The sequence below is a fragment of the Octopus bimaculoides genome, chromosome 7 (genome assembly GCF_001194135.2).
Source record: "Octopus bimaculoides isolate UCB-OBI-ISO-001 chromosome 7, ASM119413v2, whole genome shotgun sequence".
Taxonomy (NCBI): domain Eukaryota; kingdom Metazoa; phylum Mollusca; class Cephalopoda; order Octopoda; family Octopodidae; genus Octopus; species Octopus bimaculoides.
In genome coordinates this window covers 103906619-103930779 of record NC_068987.1, presented here as the reverse complement: position 1 = coordinate 103930779, position 24161 = coordinate 103906619, and the positions used below count along the sequence as shown (strand labels likewise).

General features: G+C 37.5%; 1 protein-coding gene across 1 annotated transcript in view; it reads right to left on the bottom strand.

Annotated features, from left to right (window-relative positions):
• Positions 1–13504: 13504 nt before the first annotated feature.
• The window catches only part of LOC106876072 (eukaryotic translation initiation factor 3 subunit B), a 29362-nt gene continuing 18705 nt past the window's right edge, over positions 13505–24161 (bottom strand). The window contains exons 8-17 of the mRNA XM_014924477.2: positions 23493–23559; positions 22535–22581; positions 21164–21404; positions 20407–20479; positions 18870–18992; positions 17480–17558; positions 15753–15891; positions 15356–15559; positions 14525–14633; positions 13505–14242 (exon numbers count right to left, since the gene is read on the bottom strand). Of these exons, the coding sequence (XP_014779963.1) occupies positions 14148–14242; positions 14525–14633; positions 15356–15559; positions 15753–15891; positions 17480–17558; positions 18870–18992; positions 20407–20479; positions 21164–21404; positions 22535–22581; positions 23493–23559 (1177 nt within the window). The 3' untranslated portion in view covers positions 13505–14147. The remainder of the gene's footprint in view (positions 14243–14524; positions 14634–15355; positions 15560–15752; positions 15892–17479; positions 17559–18869; positions 18993–20406; positions 20480–21163; positions 21405–22534; positions 22582–23492; positions 23560–24161) is intronic.

Here is a 24161-nt window from a genome sequence, read left to right as displayed (position 1 = left end):
CTATATATACACCTAGGTTTTCGCCACTCATTCCCCTTCTGCACTCTCTAATCCTGCTTTTTTCACAATATCCTGCCAATTATATTATGATGCTTGAACCTCAAGAGTATGCCCTGGCACTTACCACCATCTATATATCTCTCTTCTTTTACTCAATCATCCCATTTATATTTCTCCGATCCCTGTCACTTATGTCTGGCACTTTGCCACCATCTCTATCCTGCTGTCTCCTACACTCTCTCCTTCTGCACTTCCTTCAGGTTGGGTAACCATGTATCTCCTTTGTGGCAGCACTCCTGTTTCTGACTTCATTCTTGATCTTTCTCTCCAGCCAGGTAACCTTGTACCTCCTCTACAGCAAGACTCTTCTTTCTGTCTCACTATAACATTTCATTATCTGACACAAGATCATTTCCTCCAATGCTCTCTCCCCTCTCAAAAGATTTTTGTCTTGCAAGTTACTTGGTGACCTTGTCAGTGCAGGTGCCACTTAAAAAGTGCCAGTCCACTCTGTAAAGTGGTTCGCATTTGGAAGGGCATCCGGCTGTAATATCCTTGCCAAAAGTGACCTTGCCTTTGCTTGTTCCATGTAAAAAGCACTAAGTCCACTCTGCTGAGTGGTTGGTGTTAGAAAGGAAATCCTGCTGTAAAGATCTTTCCAAAACAGCCACAGAAGTCTGGTGCAGTCTTCTGCCTGGCCAGCATGGAAGGTGGATGTTAAACGATGATGATAATGAAATACATATATGCACATGCACACTCAATGAAATCTACTTCTTCCTGTTTGTTTGACCAGCTGGATTGTCATTTAACCAGAGTTGATGTTAAGCAACTGGTGTTCTACATGTAATGAAAAACACTCCTGTAGGTTTCATTTGCCATTGAAATCTCATTTAAAAACAATCTGATGTCAAATGATTTATCTTGATCAAATCTATTGGCAGTGTGATTATTATGGAACTTGTTCACTTCTTTGCTGTTGTACTGAAATTTGATCTTGTTTGACCCGCTTTGTAGCCTGGGTCGCAGTGTACTGGGATCAGAAGGTAAATTTATCACTTGATGATAAATTTTGTGTGAGAGGCTGGATGTGGTTAATTTGTGCATAAGACAGGTAGAATATTTGGGCCTGATATGGCCAGTTTAAATGCTAAAAGGTTAACTGTTTTGTCACCATATCTCCCTTCAGATACACAGCATTGGTTTCAATTAATTTTGAAAATAATGAATTTAATAAATTGGCTATCATTATGAGGCTGGTGTTTGTAACAAAAATTAACCTGAAATTTTGGTCTAAGCTTTTAAGATCACTTTAAAACAGGAAATTTATATATAAAAAAACAGGGACTGAAGCTCATTAACAAATGGTAGTAGACGTAGCAGGCTATCTTCATGGTTTCTTTGCTTCAAAGCATCAGTACCTGGTTTAGATTTAACTGAACTTCATTCTTGACCAAATGTAAGGTTCGTGGTGTTTTTTAACCCTTTTGGTACCAAACTATCTGAAACTGTGTTTCTTCATATAAATTTAAAGTGATCTTAAAAGCTTTGATCAAAATTTCATGTTAGTTTTTGTTACAAACACCAACTTTATAATGATAGTCAGTTTATTAAATTCTTCATTATTTTCAAAATCAATTGAAACCAATGCTCTGTATCTCAAGGGAAATATGGTGACAAAACGGATTATCCATTAGCATGTAAACTGGCTATATCCAGCCCAAATATTCTGTTTTTTGTTGAAGCTAGCCACACACCCAACCTCTCACACTTATCCTATAATATCTTTCTAAAACAATCACACCATCAAAATCTTGCAGCTACAAAATTTCATCATCAAGGTTCCATGCTGACCTTTTGCTTAAATCAGAAACCATTGTTTTTAGCATATATTATAAGGCTGCAAATTTGGGAGAGGAGTTAATTAAATTCACCCTTTTTCTTTACTGGTACTGTATTTTATCTATCTTGAAAGGAGGAAATGTAAAGTTAAGATTTCAAATAAAAGCAGTGGTTTCTAGACAAGGCCAATGATTTTGAGAAAGAGGGTCAGTTGACTCAAGTACTTGGTTGGTACTTGATTGTATCAACTCCACAGGATGAGAAAGTATAAGTCAAGCTTTGGTATTTGAACCCAAATCAAGTGCTGTCATTAAACAACATACTTGATTTTCTAATTCTTCTACCAATTCATTGCCCTCTTAATAGTAATAATTCTTAAGAAAGTGGGCATGATGATAACATCAACCTCAGTACATGACTGGTATTTTAGTTTAGCAACTCGAAAAGAATGAAAGGCAAAGTAGATGAAGGTGGAAGAAATATTACTGAGCATTTTGCACAGAATGCCAATAATTTTATTAGCACAAGGCCTGAAATTTTTTGCGAGAGTGGCCTAGTCAATTATATTGACCCTAGTGTTTATTTGATACTTATTTTTATCAACTCCGAAAGGAAAAGCCAGCCTCGGCGGAGTTTGAACTCAGAATGTAAAGACAGATGAATGCTATGCATTTTGCCCGGTGTGCTAATGCTTCTGCCAGCTCACTGTCTTTATGCCTTAATAATAATAATACTTTATACTATAGGTACAAAGTCTGAAATATTGGCCAGGGTTAGAGCAGTATGTAACTGGTACTTATCGACCCTGAAGGGATGAAAGGAAAAGTCGACCTTGGCAGAATTTGAACTCAGAACGTAAAGTCAGACGAAATACCACTAAGCATTTTGCCCAGTGTGCTAACGTTTTTTATTTCTTTATTGCCCACAGGGGGCTAAACATAGAGGGGACAGACAAAGAGATTAAGTTGATTACATCGACCCCAGTGTGTTACTAGTACTTATTTAATCGACCCCGAAAGGATGAAAGGCTAAGTCGACCTCGGCAGAATTTGAACTCAGAACGTAGCGGCAGACGAAATACTGCTAAGTATTTCGCCCGGCGTGCTACCGTTTCTGCCAGCTCACTGCCTTTATACCTTAATAATAACAACAACAACAACAATAATAATAATGATAAAGCATTAATTCACTTATGAAGGACTGATGTTAGGCACCCTCCTACTTTTCTCTCAAACTGCAATTTATCTTCTTAAGGGAGAAAAGAAAAAAAAAAAATAGTTGGAATAAAAAAATGTAGTCTTGGTCTGAAAATAAAATGAGTTTGTTATAGTTGGAATATTTTGCAAGATAAGTCTGCTGGATCAGGACTAAACATCAACAATAGCTGTAACAGTGGTAGTAACAAGAATTTTCAATCCTGCTGAATATATTATTTATAAAATGGAAGGCAAAATCACATTAGTGATGATAGAGTGCAGCTACTGGTTGCTATGGTAACTGAACTACGTCATCACACTCTGCATACAATGTACTCTATGAAGTTTGAGACAATGAAACAATACTCTGCAGCATTGGAGTTTGAACCCAGGTTAATCCTGAGAGGTCGTATGATAAACCATTCCAACCATGACCATCCTAAATTTTTGGGAGTATCTAGGACTACATCATCTCCTGTGTCTTTACGTATTTTTTTTTTTCTTTTTAATATAGTAGGGAATAATTTCAAGGAAATTTGGCTGCTATTTCTAGTAGTTTGAATTACCATGTTGAGGTTCGCTAACAATGCTTATCACTTTTGCTTCTCGATGAAGCTGCTGGTGTTGAGGGCTGAGCTGACAGTGTAGGTGACTTAGCTCAGCAACCCTGTTTGGTGATCGTGGCTACTTACTGAACACTCTACATATATTAGGCATAGGTGTAGGTGTGTGGTGAGAAGCTTGCTTCCCAATCACATGGTTCTGGGTTCAGTCCCACTGTGGCATCTTGGGCAAATGTCTTCTACTATAGCCTCAGGCCGACCAAAGCTTTGAGAGTGGATTTGGTAGCTGGAAGCTGACAGAATCCCGTCATATATGTATATATTCACATGTGTGTCTGTTTGTCTCCCCCCCCCCCACCATCGCTTGACAACCGATGTTGATGTGTTTACATCCCCGTAACTTACGGGTTTGGTAAAAGTGACTGGTAGAATAAATACTAGGCTTACAAAGAATAAGTCCTGGGATCGATTGCTTTAAGTAAAAACCCTTTAAAGTGGTGCTCCAGCCAAAGTGATGGAAACAAGTAAAAGAATATCTGTGTGTCTTTGTACCTCTGTCCCCCACCACCACTTGACAACTAGTGTTGGTGTGTTTTTGTCCCCATGCTCTAGCAGTTTGGCAAAACAGACTGATAAAATAAGTACCAAGCTTACAAAAAAAAAAAAAAAATTTAAGTACTGGAATGAACTCATTTGATTAAAAATTCTTCTAGGTGGTGCTCCAGCATGGCTGCAGTCTACTGACCGAAACGTAAAAGGTAAAAAAGATAAAAGATATATTGTTTTGCTTCATTCTCGTCTTCTGACCCAGTGAAGAACTAGAACATCCAGCAGATTTACAGTGCTCCCTGCGATTAGCCACAATGAAATCAAAGGGGAGATTATTAATACTCAACAAATTCTCCCTGTTTATTTTATAATTATTGTTCCCAATGCAAGCTCTTGCCAGTTTCCCCTCAGGTGCTGGATGTTACTGGCACCTACTCACAGTTAGCTGGCCCCAACCATTGACGATTATATATGCATTAACCCTCTAGCATTCAGATTAATCTGTCAAAAGTAATGCTTATTTATTCACATTGTTTTGGATTAATTGTGGAGGCGCAATGGCCCAGTGGTTAGGGCAGCGGACTCGTGGTTTCGATTCCCAGGCCGGGCGTTGTGAGTGTTTATTGAGCGAAAACACCTAAAAGCTCCACGAGGCTCCAGCAGGGGATGGTGGCGAACCCTGCTGTACTCTTTCATCACAACTTTCTCTCACTCTTACTTCCTGTTTCTGTTGTGCCTGTAATTCAAAGGGTCAGCCTTGTCACACTGTGTCACGCTGAATATCCCCGAGAACTACGTTAAGGGTACACGTGTCTGTGGAGTGCTCAGCCACTTGCACGTTAATTTCACGAGCAGGCTGTTTCGCTGATCGGATCAACTGGAACCCTCGACGTCGTAAGCGACGGAGTGCCAACAATTTGGATTAATTACATATTATCTTATAGGTATGAGATTTTAATGAGGCAACTGTTAACTTTTTAAAATGACTCTGTAGGGTAAGTGGGAGAAACCAGATCTAGCCAGTTCGAACATTAAACAGGTAGAATATTTTGGCCAGATATGGCCCATTTAAATACTAAAGGTTAATCGTGTATTATCTTGTAGCTTCAAGATTTTGTTGATGTGATTGTTTATTTTTACAATGACATTGTAGGGTAGGTGTGAGGTCAGATTTGGCAGTTTTGATATAAAACAGAATATTCAGGTTTGATATGACTGGTTTAAATGCTAAAGTATTAAGCAGAATCAGGCCCATCTGAGGGATGAACTAATGGAGGGACCAATGTAATTTTTATGACCTACGAGAAATAGCTACATCATTATGCCTCAACGTCTTAATAAAGGAGGGTAAATATTGGGTAATGTATTCCAAGATACATTTTGTTTGACTAAAGGACAAGATTGACCTGGGGTTAAGTACCAACAACAGAGATAAAATATGAACTATTAATCTATACAAGTAATTATTAAATAGAATGGGTTTAGTGGAATTCTTGTGAAATACTTTTTTTTCTTATTCCTTCGTCAATTCTGAGAGTTGACCTTTGACATGGCGGTGACTAATTAAATCTTTACAAATGAACTTGTTTATATAGGTGTGGGTATTTAATGTTGTATAAGCCAAAGGTTAGTACTGAAATGAGCAGATCTTTGATTATAGGTGATGCAGCTGTGAACTATCCCCATATTGGTATATTAAACCTATATCATTCCTTAACCTTCCTCTTTGGAGGATTAGTGTATATATTTAGCTGCTGCATCTAGCAAACTGAGCAACCACGTAGAAGATTTATCATTGGCTTAGACTGTTGGGCTCACAATCATACAGCTATGGGTTTGGTTCTTGGATCAGATGATGCATTGTGTCCTTAAGCAAGCCACTTTATGTTCCAGTCTTTTTGGTTAACACTGAGTGTCAGGCTAATGATAGTACAGTGCTCTACCCTGTTTACTTGTACTGTTTATGTTCTGAGTCAGTAGGAGAACCAATGGAGTGTCTTATACCTGTGCTTACATAGGCAGCTGAAACAATTAGTAAAAGCATAGTACATTTACCAAGTCATTCTCCCTTGTGAGTGACAATTATGCTTGTTTATGTGGAACAGCACTATCTTTAGATTTGTATAGTTAGCATTTTACAAAGAAATATTTTGTTTATCAAGATTAGTCACTTGACCAATGTAAATAACTATTCTTCCACTATTTTATATGGCTGATTACATTTAAAAGAACAAAAATTAAATCTCCAGTGATTTGCTGTGCTTGAGAAGACATGTTAAGCTAAGTGAAATAACAGTTGTGACCAGTGCCAGTGACGTGTAAAAGGCACCCAGTGCACTCTGTAGAGTGGTTGGGTCATACAATCCATGTGCAGAGTGTGAGAGCAAATGAGTTCATCGACAATTTAATTTCCAACTAATTACAACTCTACAATCCCATTTAGCTATTTTTAAAAATACTATATTTCAGTTTTTCTCCACTGTATTGAGAATGCAGAGGTTAGTCCTTGGCCAGAAACAGCTGGCATCAGTAGGTTATTTTAACACTACCTAAAGTCTATAATTTCAAAGTGTGCGGAGAAATTTGTAGTTAATTGTTACAACAGCCTTTATGTAGCTGCTTAACTCATTCAGATAGTAGCCAAAACTCCTTCAAATTACATTTTACAAAGCTCAAGCAAATAAAAGTGTATTGAACTAAGTTTCTGATGTACAGAGACAGGATAGTCGTAGATGAATGCTTTTAATCAGACTTTAAGTCTGTTTGATCAGGGCTGACTCAGAGCTAAACATCCAAAGGAATACATTCTTGTAGGTCGTGTACTGGTCTCTAAAACAAGTAGTAAAGAAAGGTACCGCTATGACAGGCATAGCAATATCATTGCAAACTACAAGGACAGAGAATGTCCTGGAGAAGACCATCAAATTCATGGAGATGACAGCACAATTGATTATGAGAACAGAATTTGCCTAGAAGAGATGCAGTTTCACTGTTAGGAAGAGATTCTTAGTGAGACCATTTGCAGCAGAAATGCTACACAAAGAGTAAGCCTCTATATCTAGTATTTCTTGACTTTGATGTAATTTGGCAGGGACTAAGGTAACTAGATGTCAAAAGCTTGCGAGGGCCATACAATTCTTGTACAGAGGTGCAGCAAACAATGAGAAAAATATGTGCATTGATAGTTTACATGCAAGTGGTAGATCATCAAGCTCATTTCTCAGCTCCTGTTATTATCACCCTCTAGGATAAGCTGTTTGTAGGAACTCCCACATGCTTATTACATTTTCATAGTTGAAGACTGAGAGATGTCTGACAAGGAATTAAAACCTACATGAAATAAATCTCTACAAATGCTCAGTAGGCCCACAAGGTGTCAGCTTTTGTTATCTAAGTAGCCTAATTAACTGAGTGTACAAGATGGAAAAAATCTAGGGAACCAATATCTTTGTTGGTAAACAAAGGGATTTTTCCTAAATAAATTTCAGTGAAGTTTATTTATGTACGAAATGCAATGCTGCATGTTAGCAAGGCATGAACCTTGAATACAAGTTTACAGAAGCCAGAAAGAAATGTAGTGAAATGCTCTGCTGAATGAAGAAGGTTTGTGTGCAAAGGAGACAATTACACTGTCATGGGTAGGTGATATATATGGAGGATGTTAGTTGTACAAAGTGCTGAGCAGTTGAATTGGCTGGTACTTGTGAAAAGGAGTAACTTTGGAAGATATGGGAAGACCAATCTGAAGAAATTGAACCTCACAAAGACGGTAAGTAATTTGTTAGAGATAGCAGCTAAAGCAAAGCAGTTCATCACTGGTTCTTTTATGTGTAAAATACTGCATGGCCAAACAAACAATTATGATATTTAGAAAGATCCAATACTATTAAATTTAGTCAAATAAACATTATCCTCCAGGTATGTTGTATGCTTCACCCTCACTGTACAGTACTGGTTATAAAACTTCTCCCATGTAAGTCAACATAAGAACATTTCTGATCTGCTAGAAATAACTAGAAACTTCTCTGACATTGCACCCAAATGTCATAAAGAAATCACAAAAACCCCTACAAAGGAAAATTTAGTCCAAGAATATTGTTTTATGTTTTAGCCCAAAGGCTAGGACACTGCTGGTAGTATACTGAATAACAGAGAAAATGAATGGCTAAGTTAACTGAGATTAACATAATTCAACAAGAAAGTCTCTAAATGGCCATATGATCTATAAGAAATATCAAATACATCAACTACAAATCATGCCCTACTGTCTCTAAAAGAAACAGAAAGGAGAGTCATGACTGGAATGGCAAATAGGTATGCCTGTTGAAGTAAAGCTACATTAAATATATGTAAAATATGAGACACATTCTCTTTGAAAGCACAAGACATTAACACATTTGAACAATTGTGTACATGTGCGTGTGTGTATATACATGGCATATATTTAGGGCAGTGTTACTGGTAATAAGCAATCATTAATATAGAGCAGAACCTGTTTTACAGCAAGGCTGTATATAGCATTAAGTACACAAGGCATTTTAGATGGAATATTTTTTAGTTGTCAGGAGAACCATTCATATAATCAGAAAAGTCTCATGTATTTTTTTGTTTCACATAATGTATATGTCACTAGTTATCAAGGTAGACAGTATTGCACTCAAATGAATTGAATGCTTGCACTCATAATACTCAATTAAGAAAACCAAAAGGTAGTGTCAGATGCATTGTTACTTCTTTTGAGTGTTATCTTCTGCTGCTGGGTGACACACACAAATACACTTTCAATGTATGAGAAAGACATCAAAGATATACATTGTCAGAGTAGAAGGAATCGAGAAATGCTAAATCATCATCCTTTAATGTCAATTTTCTATGCTGGAATGGTTTGACCACAGCTGGCAAGCCAGAGAGCTGTACCAGGTTCCAGTCTGATTTGGCTTGATTTCTCCAGCTGGATGCTCTTCGTAACATCAACCACTTTACAGTGTGTGCTGGGTGCTTCTAACATGCTACAGACATGAGTGCTTTCAACGTACTACCGATACAGGGATCTTGCAGGCCACACCTCTTCACCGGAGAATGTGGCTTTAACACTTCTGCTGTGGAGGATGGGTCTTCTTGAGTATAGCAATGTGTCAGGTATCTTGTCTGAACGGTTCAGCATTCTGAGATCGTCTATATGACAAGGTGATTACTGATTACTCTATGGTCTAAGACAATCAAATCAAATGAAAACTATAAATAAATATGAATTATAGGCAGCCAATTAGCAGAGTCATTAGTGTTCGATAGCTTACTCTGAATCCTTTTGGGGCAGATAAATAAAGTACCTGTGTACTGGGGTCAATTCCCTCTCTTACTGGGAGAATTCAAACTTCTGAAAATGACCAATGTTGTGATTTTTAGACTACCCTTCTATATAACAGTGTATTTACAACTACAAGGAAAAACTTGAGGACCCAAGATTATGCAAAGTAAATGAATTGTGCTAGCAGTGGATGTTCTGAAAACATAGTAAGGAGTCAGAATAAAAAAACATGGGGAAAAAATTCAAGTGAGTCGTTTTTTGATGTCAGCAAAGGGATTGTCTCTGAATGAAGTGATGGCCAGATTTGTGTAAGATGGTTGGAAAGAAACGAGGCAACACTGCACTGGCTGTGTAAAGTCATTGTGCAAAGATGGAACAAGTATGGAGTATGACAAGTGGAGTGTGAAATTAGTGGGATCTGAGGAAGATGTGAGAAAAGATGATGACAAGAGACTTCCTGCAGAACACCTGTTCAACCCATGCATAGAAACAGATATATAAAGTGTTGATGATTTTCATTAACTTTACCTATTTCTAGCTATCAAAGATTCCACTGTAGGCATCACAGACAATGCCAGATATTTCAGTTGTTATTGTAAGATTTAGGGAACAGGTACTTTTGTACATGTGGTGGTATCCACCTGGCTCCAACCACTAAATTCACAGATTCACAAAGTCTAGCTTTTGGTGATCAGACATCCAACACAGATTATTAATTAATGACTACAACAGAGGACATATGAAAGAACCAGATACGAATCCAAGATCCAGCTGTCTTTAGCTGTATGTCAGCTTGGGATGTGTTTGTTCTGTGGACAGTAGAATGCATGATCAAATCAAGAGACATCTTTTGAGCTGGAATTATTGAAGGAAATCAATCTGGTAATGATTGACTTCAAAGCATAACAAAATCCAAAATTCAGGTAAGAAAGATTTGGCAAAAAAGATGCAAATGTTTTGTAGCTTTATGAATCTTCAACTTAAACAAAAGCTGATTTTGAAGATGTACCACATATGACGATATATGAATTGATCAGCTTCTGCTTTGAGTATGATGCAGCCCTTTTAGAGAAAAAAAAAAATGCCTACTCCATCTTGGTTGCACTGATTTTCATACCAACATGTGATACAGATTAAACAACATCTATCATCATCGTTTAACGTCCGCTCTCCATGCTAGTATGGGTTAAACGATTTGACCGAGGACTGGTGAACCAGATGGCTGCACCAGGCTCCAATCTGATCTGGCAGAGTTTCTACAGGCTGGATGCCCATCCTAATGCAACCACTCCAAGAGTGTAGTTGGTGCTTTTACGTGCCACTGACACGAGGGCCAGTCAGGCAGTACTGGCAACGGCAACGCTCAAATGGTGTTTTTCCACGTGCCACCAGCACAGAAGCCAGTCAGCTGCTCTGGCAACGTTCACGCTTGGATGGTGCTCTTACCACTCCACTGGCACAGGTGCCAGTCATCGAATTTGATTTCATTTGCCTCAACAGGTCTTCGCAAGCACAGTTTAGTGTCCAATGAAGGAAAGGTACGCATAAGTGGGCTTGTTACACCCCTGGCATAGGCCACGGGTTCTGGTCTCACTTGGCTTGCTGGGTCTTCTCATGCACTGCATATTTCCAAAAGTCTCGGTCACTAGTCATTGCATCAGTGAGACCTAATGTTCGAAGGTCGTGCTTCACCCCCATCTAGTCTATATGAATTTGTGAATCACAGATCTTTTGATTTGTCACAAGTGTTAACTGACCAGGTGTATGTGTATCCAGCTTTTAAGACTGTCCTATTTAGTGAAATGTATATAGAAAGTTCCTGTTGGTCTTGGTATCAAGAAGCAAGAATGTACCTGCTGTATTTAGAGCTTGGATAACTATTTTTTTTTGTAGTTCTCAGACTGGTTACTGAACAGTTATGAAACAGCCATCTGGTAGAATGAAATGTCAATATGTAAGCTAGAGACAACTAGTTTGGCAGGCCAACACAAAAATACGCTCACGTTCTGCAAACCCAGAGCAAGGTAGGTAACTCTGCACACTTCAAACTGCCAATATGACAAAAGAAGTACAACACTTTACAAATGGCTATATAGGCTTTGTAAACAATTATTCCAAACATTCCATTAAGGCCAAATATATTTGGAAAACAAATAGTTCTTGTCTTGAGTTTACTTGGTAATTACGTTGTTCACTCATATTGATACAGCACACCTTAAATTAAAAACCAGTGCATGATACTCTCTTAATAGTGATAGTTACTGGGCTGCAACTACACAAGAGTAATGCTTTAAGAGTTTTAGTCCCTCATACTCCTGCAAGTTAACAGATTCCAATATGGACGCCTGTACAAAAGACAATAATACAGAGTTCCACATATTCTGCTTTTTCCTTTAATTTGCAGGGCAACATCAACTAACAAATCCATTATTATGGGATTAAAAATAAACAACCTAACATGTAACAAGTACCTTCTCAACATTTTAACGTCCATTTGCTTGTATGAATCGGACAAGCTATCTCTGACTGCTGTTCCTGTTGCCAACACTTGTTTCCAATATGGTAATATTTCCACTTAGTTCTTCAATTACACACACACACACAAAAGTGGGATATGAAGCTTGCAAACCAACAATCTCTTTTTTCCAACACTGTTTGCTTACAACCAGTAGGAAATGTCACGTCTGAAGGTACAAAGCATAAAGAACAAGAGTTCATCCATATTGACTAAATCCACTCAAAGCTCTCCCTCCCTCATATCTGTCTACAGACAGAACGTGAATGAACTCTCAACCAGAACATTTATATTGTGTTACTTTTGAAATATGCAATACTGTTTTAATCTTGGTGCATGACTTTTGGGTCAGCCTGTATATGTAGCATCCTACCTCTTACTTCAAATGTGGATATACTTTAAAAAAGCCACAGCAATGCAGTATTCATCATGAATAAACATACAATGCTAAAAAAAGCATGCAAGTAGATCAGTAACAGATGTAAAGTGTCCAATGGCAGTGTGGATTTGTTAAATCTAGGTTTTCCGCATCTCTGTGCATCATCATTAGCAAATATCCACCATCGTTGTATATTTAGACAAACACCGCTTCTACTGTTATAGTAGAAAATTTATTGGTATTGTAAATAGCTTGTTATTCTGAACCAACACTACTTCTGTTGCTAATAATGAACTTCTGCCCAGCCTAAGGCTGCTTGCAACACCAGTGACTAGTTAATGATTGTCTTTCTATATCAGAAGATGCAAAATTTTCGAAGGATGTGGTGATATGGATATTTACAACTGATGACGCAAAACTTGGCTGCACACTTTCAGTCTGCTACTGATACACCTCTGCTTTTTACAACTATATGTCTATACAAGATGTAGGATATACAGAATGCCATTCTAAACTGCTTATTTTGCTTATAAATATATAACTATTATTATCAGGAATCAAAGAAAAACTAGCACTACAGATAGGTGGTTAACTTGTATATTAATCTGTGTTTGTCTATGCCCCTAAGTGTGCGTCAATGTTTGCTGGAAGGTATTCTAGGTGTTCATAGTTCTAGGCATGTACAAATACATATGTGAACGTGTGACTGCACCAGTGTACAGCAGTATCAACACACTTGCATACTAATGTGTGTATATAAATATTTACTGTAAAGATGTGGCAGTCTTAGTTGGGACGAATGTTACTGTTATTTAGCCCTAGAAAACATTGTCTCCAACTGGCTATATGACACACAATCTGTGTTCTTATATTTTTGAACAGGGAGATTTAGAAATAATAATAATTTCCCTATTTAAATATTTATTATTAACCACCAAAACGACTTATCAATGAAGCAGCATCTAATTGTTGTTTATATCTGCTAGAAATAGCAGCCCAATTTTTATCAAATTTCACAAAAAGAAAAAGTTCTAGATATTATGCTTGAATAGAAGGCTGTGGTTAGAAAGGTTTTTATTGCAGGCCTGCAGGATCAGTTATAACCCACAGTTGAACTTCCGAGTTTGGAAAGAGAAATACAAAAGACATGTGTACAAGTAATTAGGGGCTTTATTTCCACCACATCCCACCCGTCCAACCCACCAAATGTATAGCTAGAACAAAGAAAATGGTCAATGTTTTCAGTAAAGTCTAGATGGCAGTTCCATAACCGGAATGGGGCTGGGAAGAGCCCGGAGAAGTGTCCGAATAGTAAATTGAGGGACAGAGCAGTGTAGTGAATCAGCGTGGCATTAGGAGGTAACAGTCCACTAAGACCATGTCCAGACAACTGCAACAACTTTGAGACCATGGCTGCTATGGATGACGAACAAGAGACACACAACAGACTTCTAGACAACATTGAAACCGGTGGTACTGCTGCTGCCATCTTCATAGTTGTTCCTTGTTGAAACAAACACCTGCAGGTGCGGCCGAACCCTACCCTGGGTACCGCCATGACACGGGGAGCAGACAAAGAAGTGGATAAGAAAGAGACAGTCGAAGAGAGTGCTGTCGTCATCATCTGATTAGCAGTGACAATCTATTTCTGGAAGTCAAGCTTGTCTGATGGCATTAAAAATAATTCTAACAGGGGGGAAAAAAGATAATAAAACAAATTAATAATAATGTGGCGTGTGAATGAGTAAAAAAAAACCAAAAAAAAAAAAAAAGTGTTTCTTCTGCCGGAAGTGGATTACTCGAGAACAATTTCCTCAACACTCAACAGGAATTCAATAGTCTCGTCAATGTAGTTGTCTGGGTTGTTGGCCTGAGAGTCTGTATCATGGCCTGAAATAGCAAAACAAATAATACGTATGAGATATTAGACACCAAGAGCATCAAAGTGAGGTAGAAAAGAGTAATGGGTGCATCGATGGAATCCAGATTACAAATACATTATTTGTAGGAAGAATACCTAATTGATTAAGTGTAGAGCACTTGCCATCATTAGAAAAATATCAAATCATATTTTTATCAAAAAGTGTATAAAATGAAAAGTCAACAAACTATTGAAGGCCTGCAGTGGCAAAGCAAGCAGATCCACCTCGTAAAACTAACAAACCAACTTACCATCTCTAAGAGTTATTCTTCTCTCTCGGTATTGAGCGTACTCTTGTTCCTTGTCAGCACGATATTGCCGGAAGTCAGCCAGCATCTTGCGCCGTTTCTCAATCATCTCCTACAAAGGAAGAATAATAAAGTTACTGTAATATTTAGCACATACACAAACATCATGGATCCCTTAAATATACAAGAGCACAAATACCAAATTTATCAGCCACACAATGGACAATACTTTTAGATAATCTGTATAGTAAGACAGGAAGCATTGAGAAGACATATACACCATATCTATCATTAATGCAGCAGGATAAAAGTTCATTATAAATTTTCCACAAACATACCTACATATAGATATAAACCCATGCTACAGTATATACACACACACATACATACATAAGTGTTGGTGTCCACATAAGCACCCAGTACACTTTATAAAGTGGTTGGCATTAGGAAAGGCATCCAACTGTAGAAACCATGCCAAAGCAGAGGATGGAGCCTGGTGCAGCTCCTGCCCACCTGTCAAACTCATGTCAGCATGGAAGATGACGTTAAATGACGACATCCATATTCACATACACACACTTACACAACAGCATATGCACTAACACAATAATTAACTGGTAAGGTGTTACAACAACAAACTGGAAATTTTCACAATAATCAAGAATCTGGAAATGTGATGAATGAAATAAACATGCTTTAGCAATATGGTAAACTGAACTTTGATCTACTGAAATCCTAAGCTATTGTACAGAGAAAATAACTACAAATTTCCATGCCCTGTCAGCTAAGTCCATTAAACAGAGGGAGAGTTTCAGTCAGCAAAGAGTTACAAACCTTTGAGGCCTTTGTTTGGCTCATCTTATCCTTAATTTCAAACTGTGTGGAATATTTCTTCATATTCTTCTTAATATCTTTAAGTTGATCCTTTGTCAAAAGGCTTGGGGGCCGGGGTCGCCACTGCAGCTGACAGAACCTATCCAGGGACTGCTTCTGCAGAAGTCTTCCCTGGAATGTCCAAATCCAATAGGCATTGTCCACCTGAAACATACAAAACAAAAAATTTAATGAGGGTGATGATGATTATGATAATAATTGCTAATATTTAAGAATTTAAAGATTTTGATCAGTGATCCCAGTACACCCATCAAGATGACATCAGGAAGTAGAGGAAGAATACATATAAGAGAGGGGGGAGAGAGAGAGAGAGAGATGGAGTGAAACAACGACTTACTTTATGTCCCCACCAACTGACGCCAGAGACAACATATCGACCGGTTGGGTCCCACTCCACGTCGGTAGACATGAAGTGCTCCGTGAGAGCCATCACAGTCATGTCATTAGTGTCAATGAACTCCAAGATGCCATTCAAGCTGTAGAGAAAGAGAATCAAAGAGGTGACACTAATCAAGACATCACTACCTACACCTATCTATATCTCAACACCATCATTTAACATCCATTTTCCATGCTAGGCATGGCTAGGCATGGCTGTGTGGTAAGAAGCTCCCTTCCCAACCACATGGTTCCGGGTTGGGCAAGTGTCTTCTGCAGCCTTGGGCTGACCAAAGCCGTCTAAGTGGATTTGGTGAATGAAAACTGAATGAAACTTGTAGATATGTCTTCGTGTCAGTAACTTAGTGGTTCAGCAAAACCGACTATCAGGAAAGTTTCATTCAATTCTCTTAAAAGTATTTTTCAAAGAATTGTATTTAAAATCAACTTCAAAGTGACATTGGTCATAAATGCAACAGCTTGATTCATTCACACAAATGAAATTAACTAAAACAATTACTTTTAATACAAATATATTTATTTATTAACCTGGGCCATATACTACTGAATGCTAATTAATTTTCACCCAAAATCGATCCAAATTTTGCCATCCTGTATTTTACTATATAAATTCTATCAATTTACATTGGTGTTATTTTCTTTGAGAACTTATTTCTTATTATTGAGCCTAAGAAGATAAAGTGAAGGGACCAATTAAGTCGGATATGAAGATGTTGGAGCCCTCACAACGAGATGAAATAAAGAACTTCTTGTGATGAGAGGATTACTTTCCATTCTACTAAAAAAAAAAATCTACATTCTATTACTTCCCTGACAATGAATATTTGTAACAGCTTGCAATCTAACCATATTTGTAATACAATTTATGTATACAGTTTATTTGTATTTCAGTATGCATGATTGACTACAATATGTAGTCTAAGCTTATAAACAGAGCTATATTATCCCATATCATCATCATTGCTCTTTTTTTTATAATACCGGCTTTTCCTCTACTGGCATGTATTGGACTCAGTGAGGCAGAATTTTATGTCCTTCCTGCCACCAATCCTCATCTTTTATTTCACTGAGCAAGCTACAGGGCATACTATTTACAAGAATTGTTAATGTCACCATTGATCAAAGGATCCTGTACAATTCCCATCTACCAAATTCTATTCAAAAGGTGCCATGCAGTGAGATGAACCAGAAACCACATGGATAAGTCATGCTTGGACATATATTCAGCCTGGTTATTAGCAGTGCTCTAGAACGGCACAGCTAATGAAAGAATATGTATATATACCTTCATCATCGTTTTAACATCCACTTTTTCATGCTTGCATATGTCAAATGGAATTTGCTGAGGTGGATTTTCTATGGCTAAAATTTCCCTTCCTGTCACCAACTGTCCCATTTCCAAGTAAAGTAATATTTCATAAAGACCAGACACGTTTCCATGGAAGGCTAAGAATGTCATGGCAAGGAGACCCTAACACATGCATGGCTTCCTTCTACCAAATTCACTGACAAGGTCTTGGTCAACCCAGGGATATAGAAGACACTTGCCCAAGATTCTACACAGAGGGAGTGAACCCACTTCCTACCACACCTGTACATACTCACTCACACACATGTGCATGCTACTAGTTACAAAGACAGGAGTTAACTGTGTAAGATACTAACCTCCTAAGTCCAGCTAGCACAATAAACTGCCCTGCTGGGCTCCAAAATAGATGGTTGGCTTGTCGTTTCTCAAGTGTTTCTATGGTAAGTCAAGGAAGAAGGAAACAATAAATAAACAAAATGAAATGAACTGATTACAAATAAGAACAATACACAAGCGAGCTCCATACAATTACATCAGTGTTACATAATTCAAAGAAGAAATCTGTTCTAAGCTTCAATAAGAATTCTCTGGCTATATACACCATGCACAATCATATTTCTAAATTATATTAAAACTGAGTCCAGTTGGACTGAAATACAACTCAGAACTTGACCAGTATTTACAATACAACTTAGAATGTGTAATTATTAAAATAACAATATATTAAGGTCGTTGTTTATTCACTACATAAGTAAATCAAATTAAGCTCTTCTGTGGGGCAGTTTTTTTGTAACCAGACAAATAGTCTTGTTTTACACCCAATGATGTAACATAATTACTGTGATGAACTCATGACTCCAAGTTAAGTAGCCCAGTGCATTTTACAAGAACAACTCAGCCATAACCAGATTTGGAGAGAAATATATCTGATCACAGCGAAAAACTTGCAGAACACTATCAATAATTTCTCACATAGGCACGACACACCGGAAGGATGAAAAGGAAAAATCGAAGCTTTACTGTGTTGGCTGCCACCTTCAGCAATGATGTAGTTTCAAATTTTGGCACAAGGCCAGCAAGTTTAATGGAGGGGTAAATCAATTATACTGACTTCACTGTTCAACTGGTAGTTATTTCATCAATCCTGAGAGGATGAAAGCAAGGCTGACCTCGGCAGAGTTTGAACTGAGAATGTAAAGAGTTTGAAGAAATGCTGCTGAGCATTTTGTCTGATTAGCTCATGATTCTGCCAGCTGGCCCTCAGCAACAATAATGGCGGTTTCTAATTTAGGCACAATGCCAGCAATTTTCAGGGGATGGGGTTAGTTGATGCCATCAATCTAACTAATATACTAGTACTTTATCAATCCCTGAGAGGCGAGAAGCTAAGTTGATCACAGCAGGATTTGAACTCACAATGCAAATAGCCTGAAGGAATACCACAGAGTATTTTATCTGTCACAAACGATGATGATGATGATGACCGCCATCCTAAATAATAATAATCCTTTCTACTATAGGCACAAGGCCTGAAATTTGGGGGAGGGAGATAGTCAATTAGTACGCAACTGGGACTTAATTCATCAACCCCGAAAGGATGAAAGGCAAAGTTGACCTCAGCAGAATTTGAACTCAGTGGTATTTCACCTGTCTTTACCTTCTAAGCGTTTTGCCCGGTGTGCTAATGATTCTGCCAGCTTACCACCTTAGAAATAATAACAACAACAATATTAAAAAATTACTCACTTAAAACTTCCACTTTACCCCCAGGTCGAATATTACAGAATGTGACTGATATCCGAGGGACCTCGCCATGGATGTAAGCAAATTTACTTCCGTTGGGTTCCCAAGCAAATGCAATTATACTTTCTGAAATCAATGAGAAAGAGAGGGAAAATATGAAATATATATAATTTAACATGAACAACACCTTGATTCACTTTAACATTCAACCATTTATCTCAACTAAAACAAAGCAAATATAAGAAGTGCTAATATTTGTAGACCTTGAAAAATATATTCTTTTACCTTTGTTTTGGTTGCAACTTTTGATAAATGGTCAAGCAAACACCCCAACCATCATATATTTGAAAAAATTTCAATTCAAAATCTCCATTTTCTTTTTGGTTACTATTTCTACAGAAGTCACCATCGCATGCTGATACTAATACATACAACGTAATAACTCCTCCCATCGATTTCATCATACGAGTGACTACTTCAAGTATGGGGAACCTTTTTTTTTTATGGTAAGTAGGTTACATAAGGCATGACTGACCATACGGTGAGCTGCACTAAAAAAAAAAAAAAAAAAAAAAAAAAAAAAAATCAAGGTAATTTTTCATTGTCATGCGTTTCATAAAGTCCATTAAGCCAGTCTCTCTATGCCTTGTCTAGTTGTTTGATAAAGTGAATGACTTCACTCACTGAGTTAGAGTGGAATGTAGTTGAATAATTCAAGTGCAAACAAAGTAACTCTCAAGTCGGATCAGCATGACACAAATGTGACATAAACCACGTTGTTGCATTCTCACATTTGTTTTGTTTTTACATCCAATTTCCCATACTGGCAAGCATTAAACGAATATATACTGTTACAGTATCTTTACTGTTGGAAACCCTCCCAACTGCTAACCCTTAGCTGTTTTCCAAGCAACTGAGTTTTTCATTCCTTACATCTTCAGGAGTGCAGAGAAACCAGACAATTTGTTGACAGGAAAATGACAAAGGAGAACACAAACTGTAGGTCATATGATGACAGAATGTAAGTATTCTCAAACACATTAACACACATCTATACGATGGGCTTTTCATCTATAAAATTCATAAAGCACTGGTCATTAGAAGGCATTTTGCCATCGTATTCCAACATGGGATTGAACCCATAACCACATGGTTGCCAAGCAAACTTTTCTTGTCACACAGCCATCCTTATGTCTACAATTTTAATCACTTCTGTTGGCTAGTAACATTGATAAAATTGTCAAGAAGTACCGTATTTTAATGTGTATAAGGGACTCCCTAATTTTTGGGCTTAAAATTTGGGAAAAAGGTTTTGTAAGGGATTATAATACAATAAGAAACTCCCATATTTTTTTAACCTAACTTTTGACAAAAAAGGGTTCTTTATATCACGTTAAAATATGGTAATAATTATGGTTCACACGAGAACATAGAATTAGGGAGGGAAGGAAGAGAGGTAGAGAGAGAGGGAGGGAGAAGGGTTAGATAACAGTGATATATGTCAATAACGATTTAATAAGAAAAGTCATTTATGAGGTACCTTTGATTTCAATTTTATCAACAGGGACTTGTTTCTCACGAATCCTGAACAATTCAAAGTTATAAGAGATTCCCTGGAAAGTAAAGAAATGAATACAAATATATTAGATCTATTGCCTGGTTGATGTCACATTTAAAGAACCGACAATAAGAACACAACAATATCACACTGTATAGTCACAGTAGATATATAAACCTCATCATCACCATTTAATGTCTACCTTCGATGCTGGCATGGGTGGGACGGTTTGACAGGAGTCAGTCAGGCAGAAACCTGCACCAGACTTCTGTAGCTATTTTGGTGTGGACTGGATGCTTTTTAAGTGGCACCTGCACTGACAGGGTCACCAAGTCACCTGCAAGACAAATATCTTTTGAGAGGGGAGGGGGCATTGGAGAAGGTGATCTTGTGTCAGCTGATGAAAGGTTATCGTGAAACAGAAACAGGTGTGTTGCTGTAGAGGAGATACAAAGTTACTTGGAGAGAGAGAGAGAGAGAGAGAGAGAAAGAGAGATAGATAGATAGAGAGAGAGAGAGAGAGAGAGATCAGGAATGAAGACATGAGCAGGTGCGCTGCCACAAAGGAAATACAAAGTTACACATAGCAATGATAGAGGGACAGGATTGAGGAGTGAGAGGTAGGTATAGTGACTGGAGGAAGAAAAGAAGAGATGCAGAAGATTGGTTTGTTGGGGTGGGGTGGGGTGTGTGAGAAGTAATAATAGTAAAAATATAAAGTATCTTTATTGGCACTTACCCTGTATTTGTATTGGTCTTTTTCTTCCACTTTCTTAGCTTTAGTATAACGGTCAACCTTGACACATAAATAATCTCCCAATTTCTGCCAATGCATCTTACAATCTGCTACATTGAATAAGTTTTTCTTGCATAGTTCTGTTCGATTCGGTATACTAATTAACACCACCCGAGCTGGAACATTCTGCTGTTCTGGCATCCAGTAAGCAATGATGTTGTCTGTTGGAGACCAAGTGAAATCCCTAAATGGAGTAAAGACAAAAAGATTAGTAAAGAAAAGAAACGAGAGAAGGGGGAAAAAAAAAAAAAAAAAAATCAATGCCCATTTCAGTAATAATAATGATTTCTAAGCCAAACACAATGCTACACATTTTGGATAAGGTACAGCTGATAAATATCAACTCCAATATTTGGGTGGTACTTATAAATTATGAATGTAGCAAAATAAAGGGCAAAGGGCAATCACAGGATTTCAATTCAGAACCCAACTAAATACTGCAAAGCATTTTGCCTGATGGGTTACCAGTTAACTAACCACAACCCTTACTTCTAACTTAGGAACAAGGCCACAGCTGACAGGAGATATAACTGAATATATGAAATTCACTGCCAGATTGTTACTTACTCAATTTATACTAGAAGGAGGAAAAGCAAATTTGAACTTGGCCAGATTTCAACTCAGAACAAAAAGATAATTGCTCCAAGTCATTTTGCCCAACCCAAATCTGTTGCAGAATAAATGATCTTTTACATAAACAGATGTGAGAAGATATCTGAGGGAAGCTTTGTAGGATTTGAATGGTGACAATTCTTTTACAAAAATAGGGATAACAAATTATCTTAAAGATAGCCGGGTGTTGCAGGAGAGACTTCAATCAAAAATATATAAACATATGCACAGGAGTGGCTGTGTGGTAAGAAGTTTGCTTCCCAACCACATAGTTCCAGGTCCAGTCCCACTGCATGGCACCTTGAGTAAGTGTCTTCTACTATAGCCTCAGGCTGACCAACACCTTGAGTGGATTTGGTAGACAGAAACTGAAAGAAGCCCGTCGTATATATATGTATATATATGTGTTTGTCCTCCCACCATCGCTTGACAACCGATGCTGGTGTGCCTGCGTCCCCGTCACTTAGCGGTTCGGCAAAAGATTCCGATAGAATAAGTACTAGGCTTACAAAGAATAAGTCCTGGGGTCAATTTGTTTGACTAAAGGTGGTGCTCCAGCATGGCCACAGTTAAATGACTTAAACCAAATAAAAGAATACACACATATACATGTATGTGTGATGCAATATTTGAAACACACACCCGTAGTTATACTGTAGGCAACAATTAATGATAATATAACCGAAAAGAACAATAGCTTACTTGATGCCAGGTAGTTTTAAACTTTTCTTTTCAAGTAAACCAAACGACTGAAAGACACAAAAAATATAGCAATAATCAATGTGTATGGCAAATTTTTGAGAATGAATTATTTATAAGAAATCAATGATATATAAATATCCTGACTGTTAAAGTAACAACAAAAGTAGTCATCATCATCGTCTTTTAACATCCATACCTCATTTTGTGAACAGTGATTCTAATATTGGTAGCAACAAGAGTATTTAACCAGATTGTCTCCAGTGCTTTTGGGGTTGGTTATTATGTACCAGTAATGTAATGAGGATAAATTAAATTGGAGTGTTGCTTTGGTTTGAAGTTAAAGATTATGGTTAAAGAGAAGAATGTAGAATGGCAGAAAAACCACGGGATTAAGAAAATAACGACTAGCCAATCCCATTAGTCTATCCAATCTAGGAAAATCTGTGAAGGGCCTGGAAACCGATAGTTCAAGCCAATGAGTATTTCTGCCAAATTTGGTGAAAATCCGCTCAGCCGTTTTCCAATAAATTTGCAAACAAAAAGACGCGCGACCACTACAATGCTCTACTTTTGCTTATGTGTGCAAAGTAATAACAGTGTAATGTTTACGAAAACTGTTAATATTATGTACGCAAGTATGGGAGACAACTCCAAAATATAATGTACGCAAGTATGGGAGACAACTCCAAAATATTATGTACGCAAGTATGGGAGACAACTCCAAAATATAATGTGCTGTTGTTGCCAAGGTTGAGACAGGAGAATCAAATATAAATGCATAGTGATAGGGATAAATAGAATGGTTCACGGAATTACTCATAAACGTTGGTTGCATGAAGAACAATACTCAGTGCTAAAATATTTAATGCAAGGAGTATTAAATAGTTAATCATGCTGTACCCTAATTTTATAGCCTTTGAAAATTCAATCAATATTTGATGTAAAATTAAATACTTACAGGTGTTTCATACACACTGAGAGCATCAGTTCCAAGCCTGGCAAAATATTCACCTGTCTTATTCCACCTGAAAGCAAAAATAAGGGGCTAAGTTCAGTTCACAACGATTAATGAGGTGAGAGAGATAGACGAGTTGAAAGTAATAGTTATTACACTAATTTATGCACATCTAAACCCTTCTTTAATACTTCTACTTAGTACAATTAGCGGAAAAGGTCTCTTAAGGGCTTTCCAAGGAACAACCTGCAAACTGAGCTATTGACTGATATATATAATCCGATTTGACTGTTTCTCCCAAATAATGAATTCTACAAAAAACTTCCAGTTAGGTTTCTGATGAGGATAGATGCAGCTCATAAGAGTAAATCCTCTCAAAACTCCTGGCAGCATTCAGATTACTCTATGAAAGCAATGCTTATTTATTCATACAGCTTTGAATTAATCATGCAATATTGTTAGAATGATATTGTAGAGTAGATGTGAGAGACTAGATCAGGCCAGTTTGAACCTAGACACATAGAACATTTTGGCTGGATAGAGCGGTTTAAAAGCTAAAGGACTAATCACTGACCTGCCATGTTAACTGATTATAAATTGTACCTTTACCCTCCAAATCGTCTTAGGAATTCAAAAAGTGTCTTACAAAGGTTTAGGTTAATAAAGCAAGTG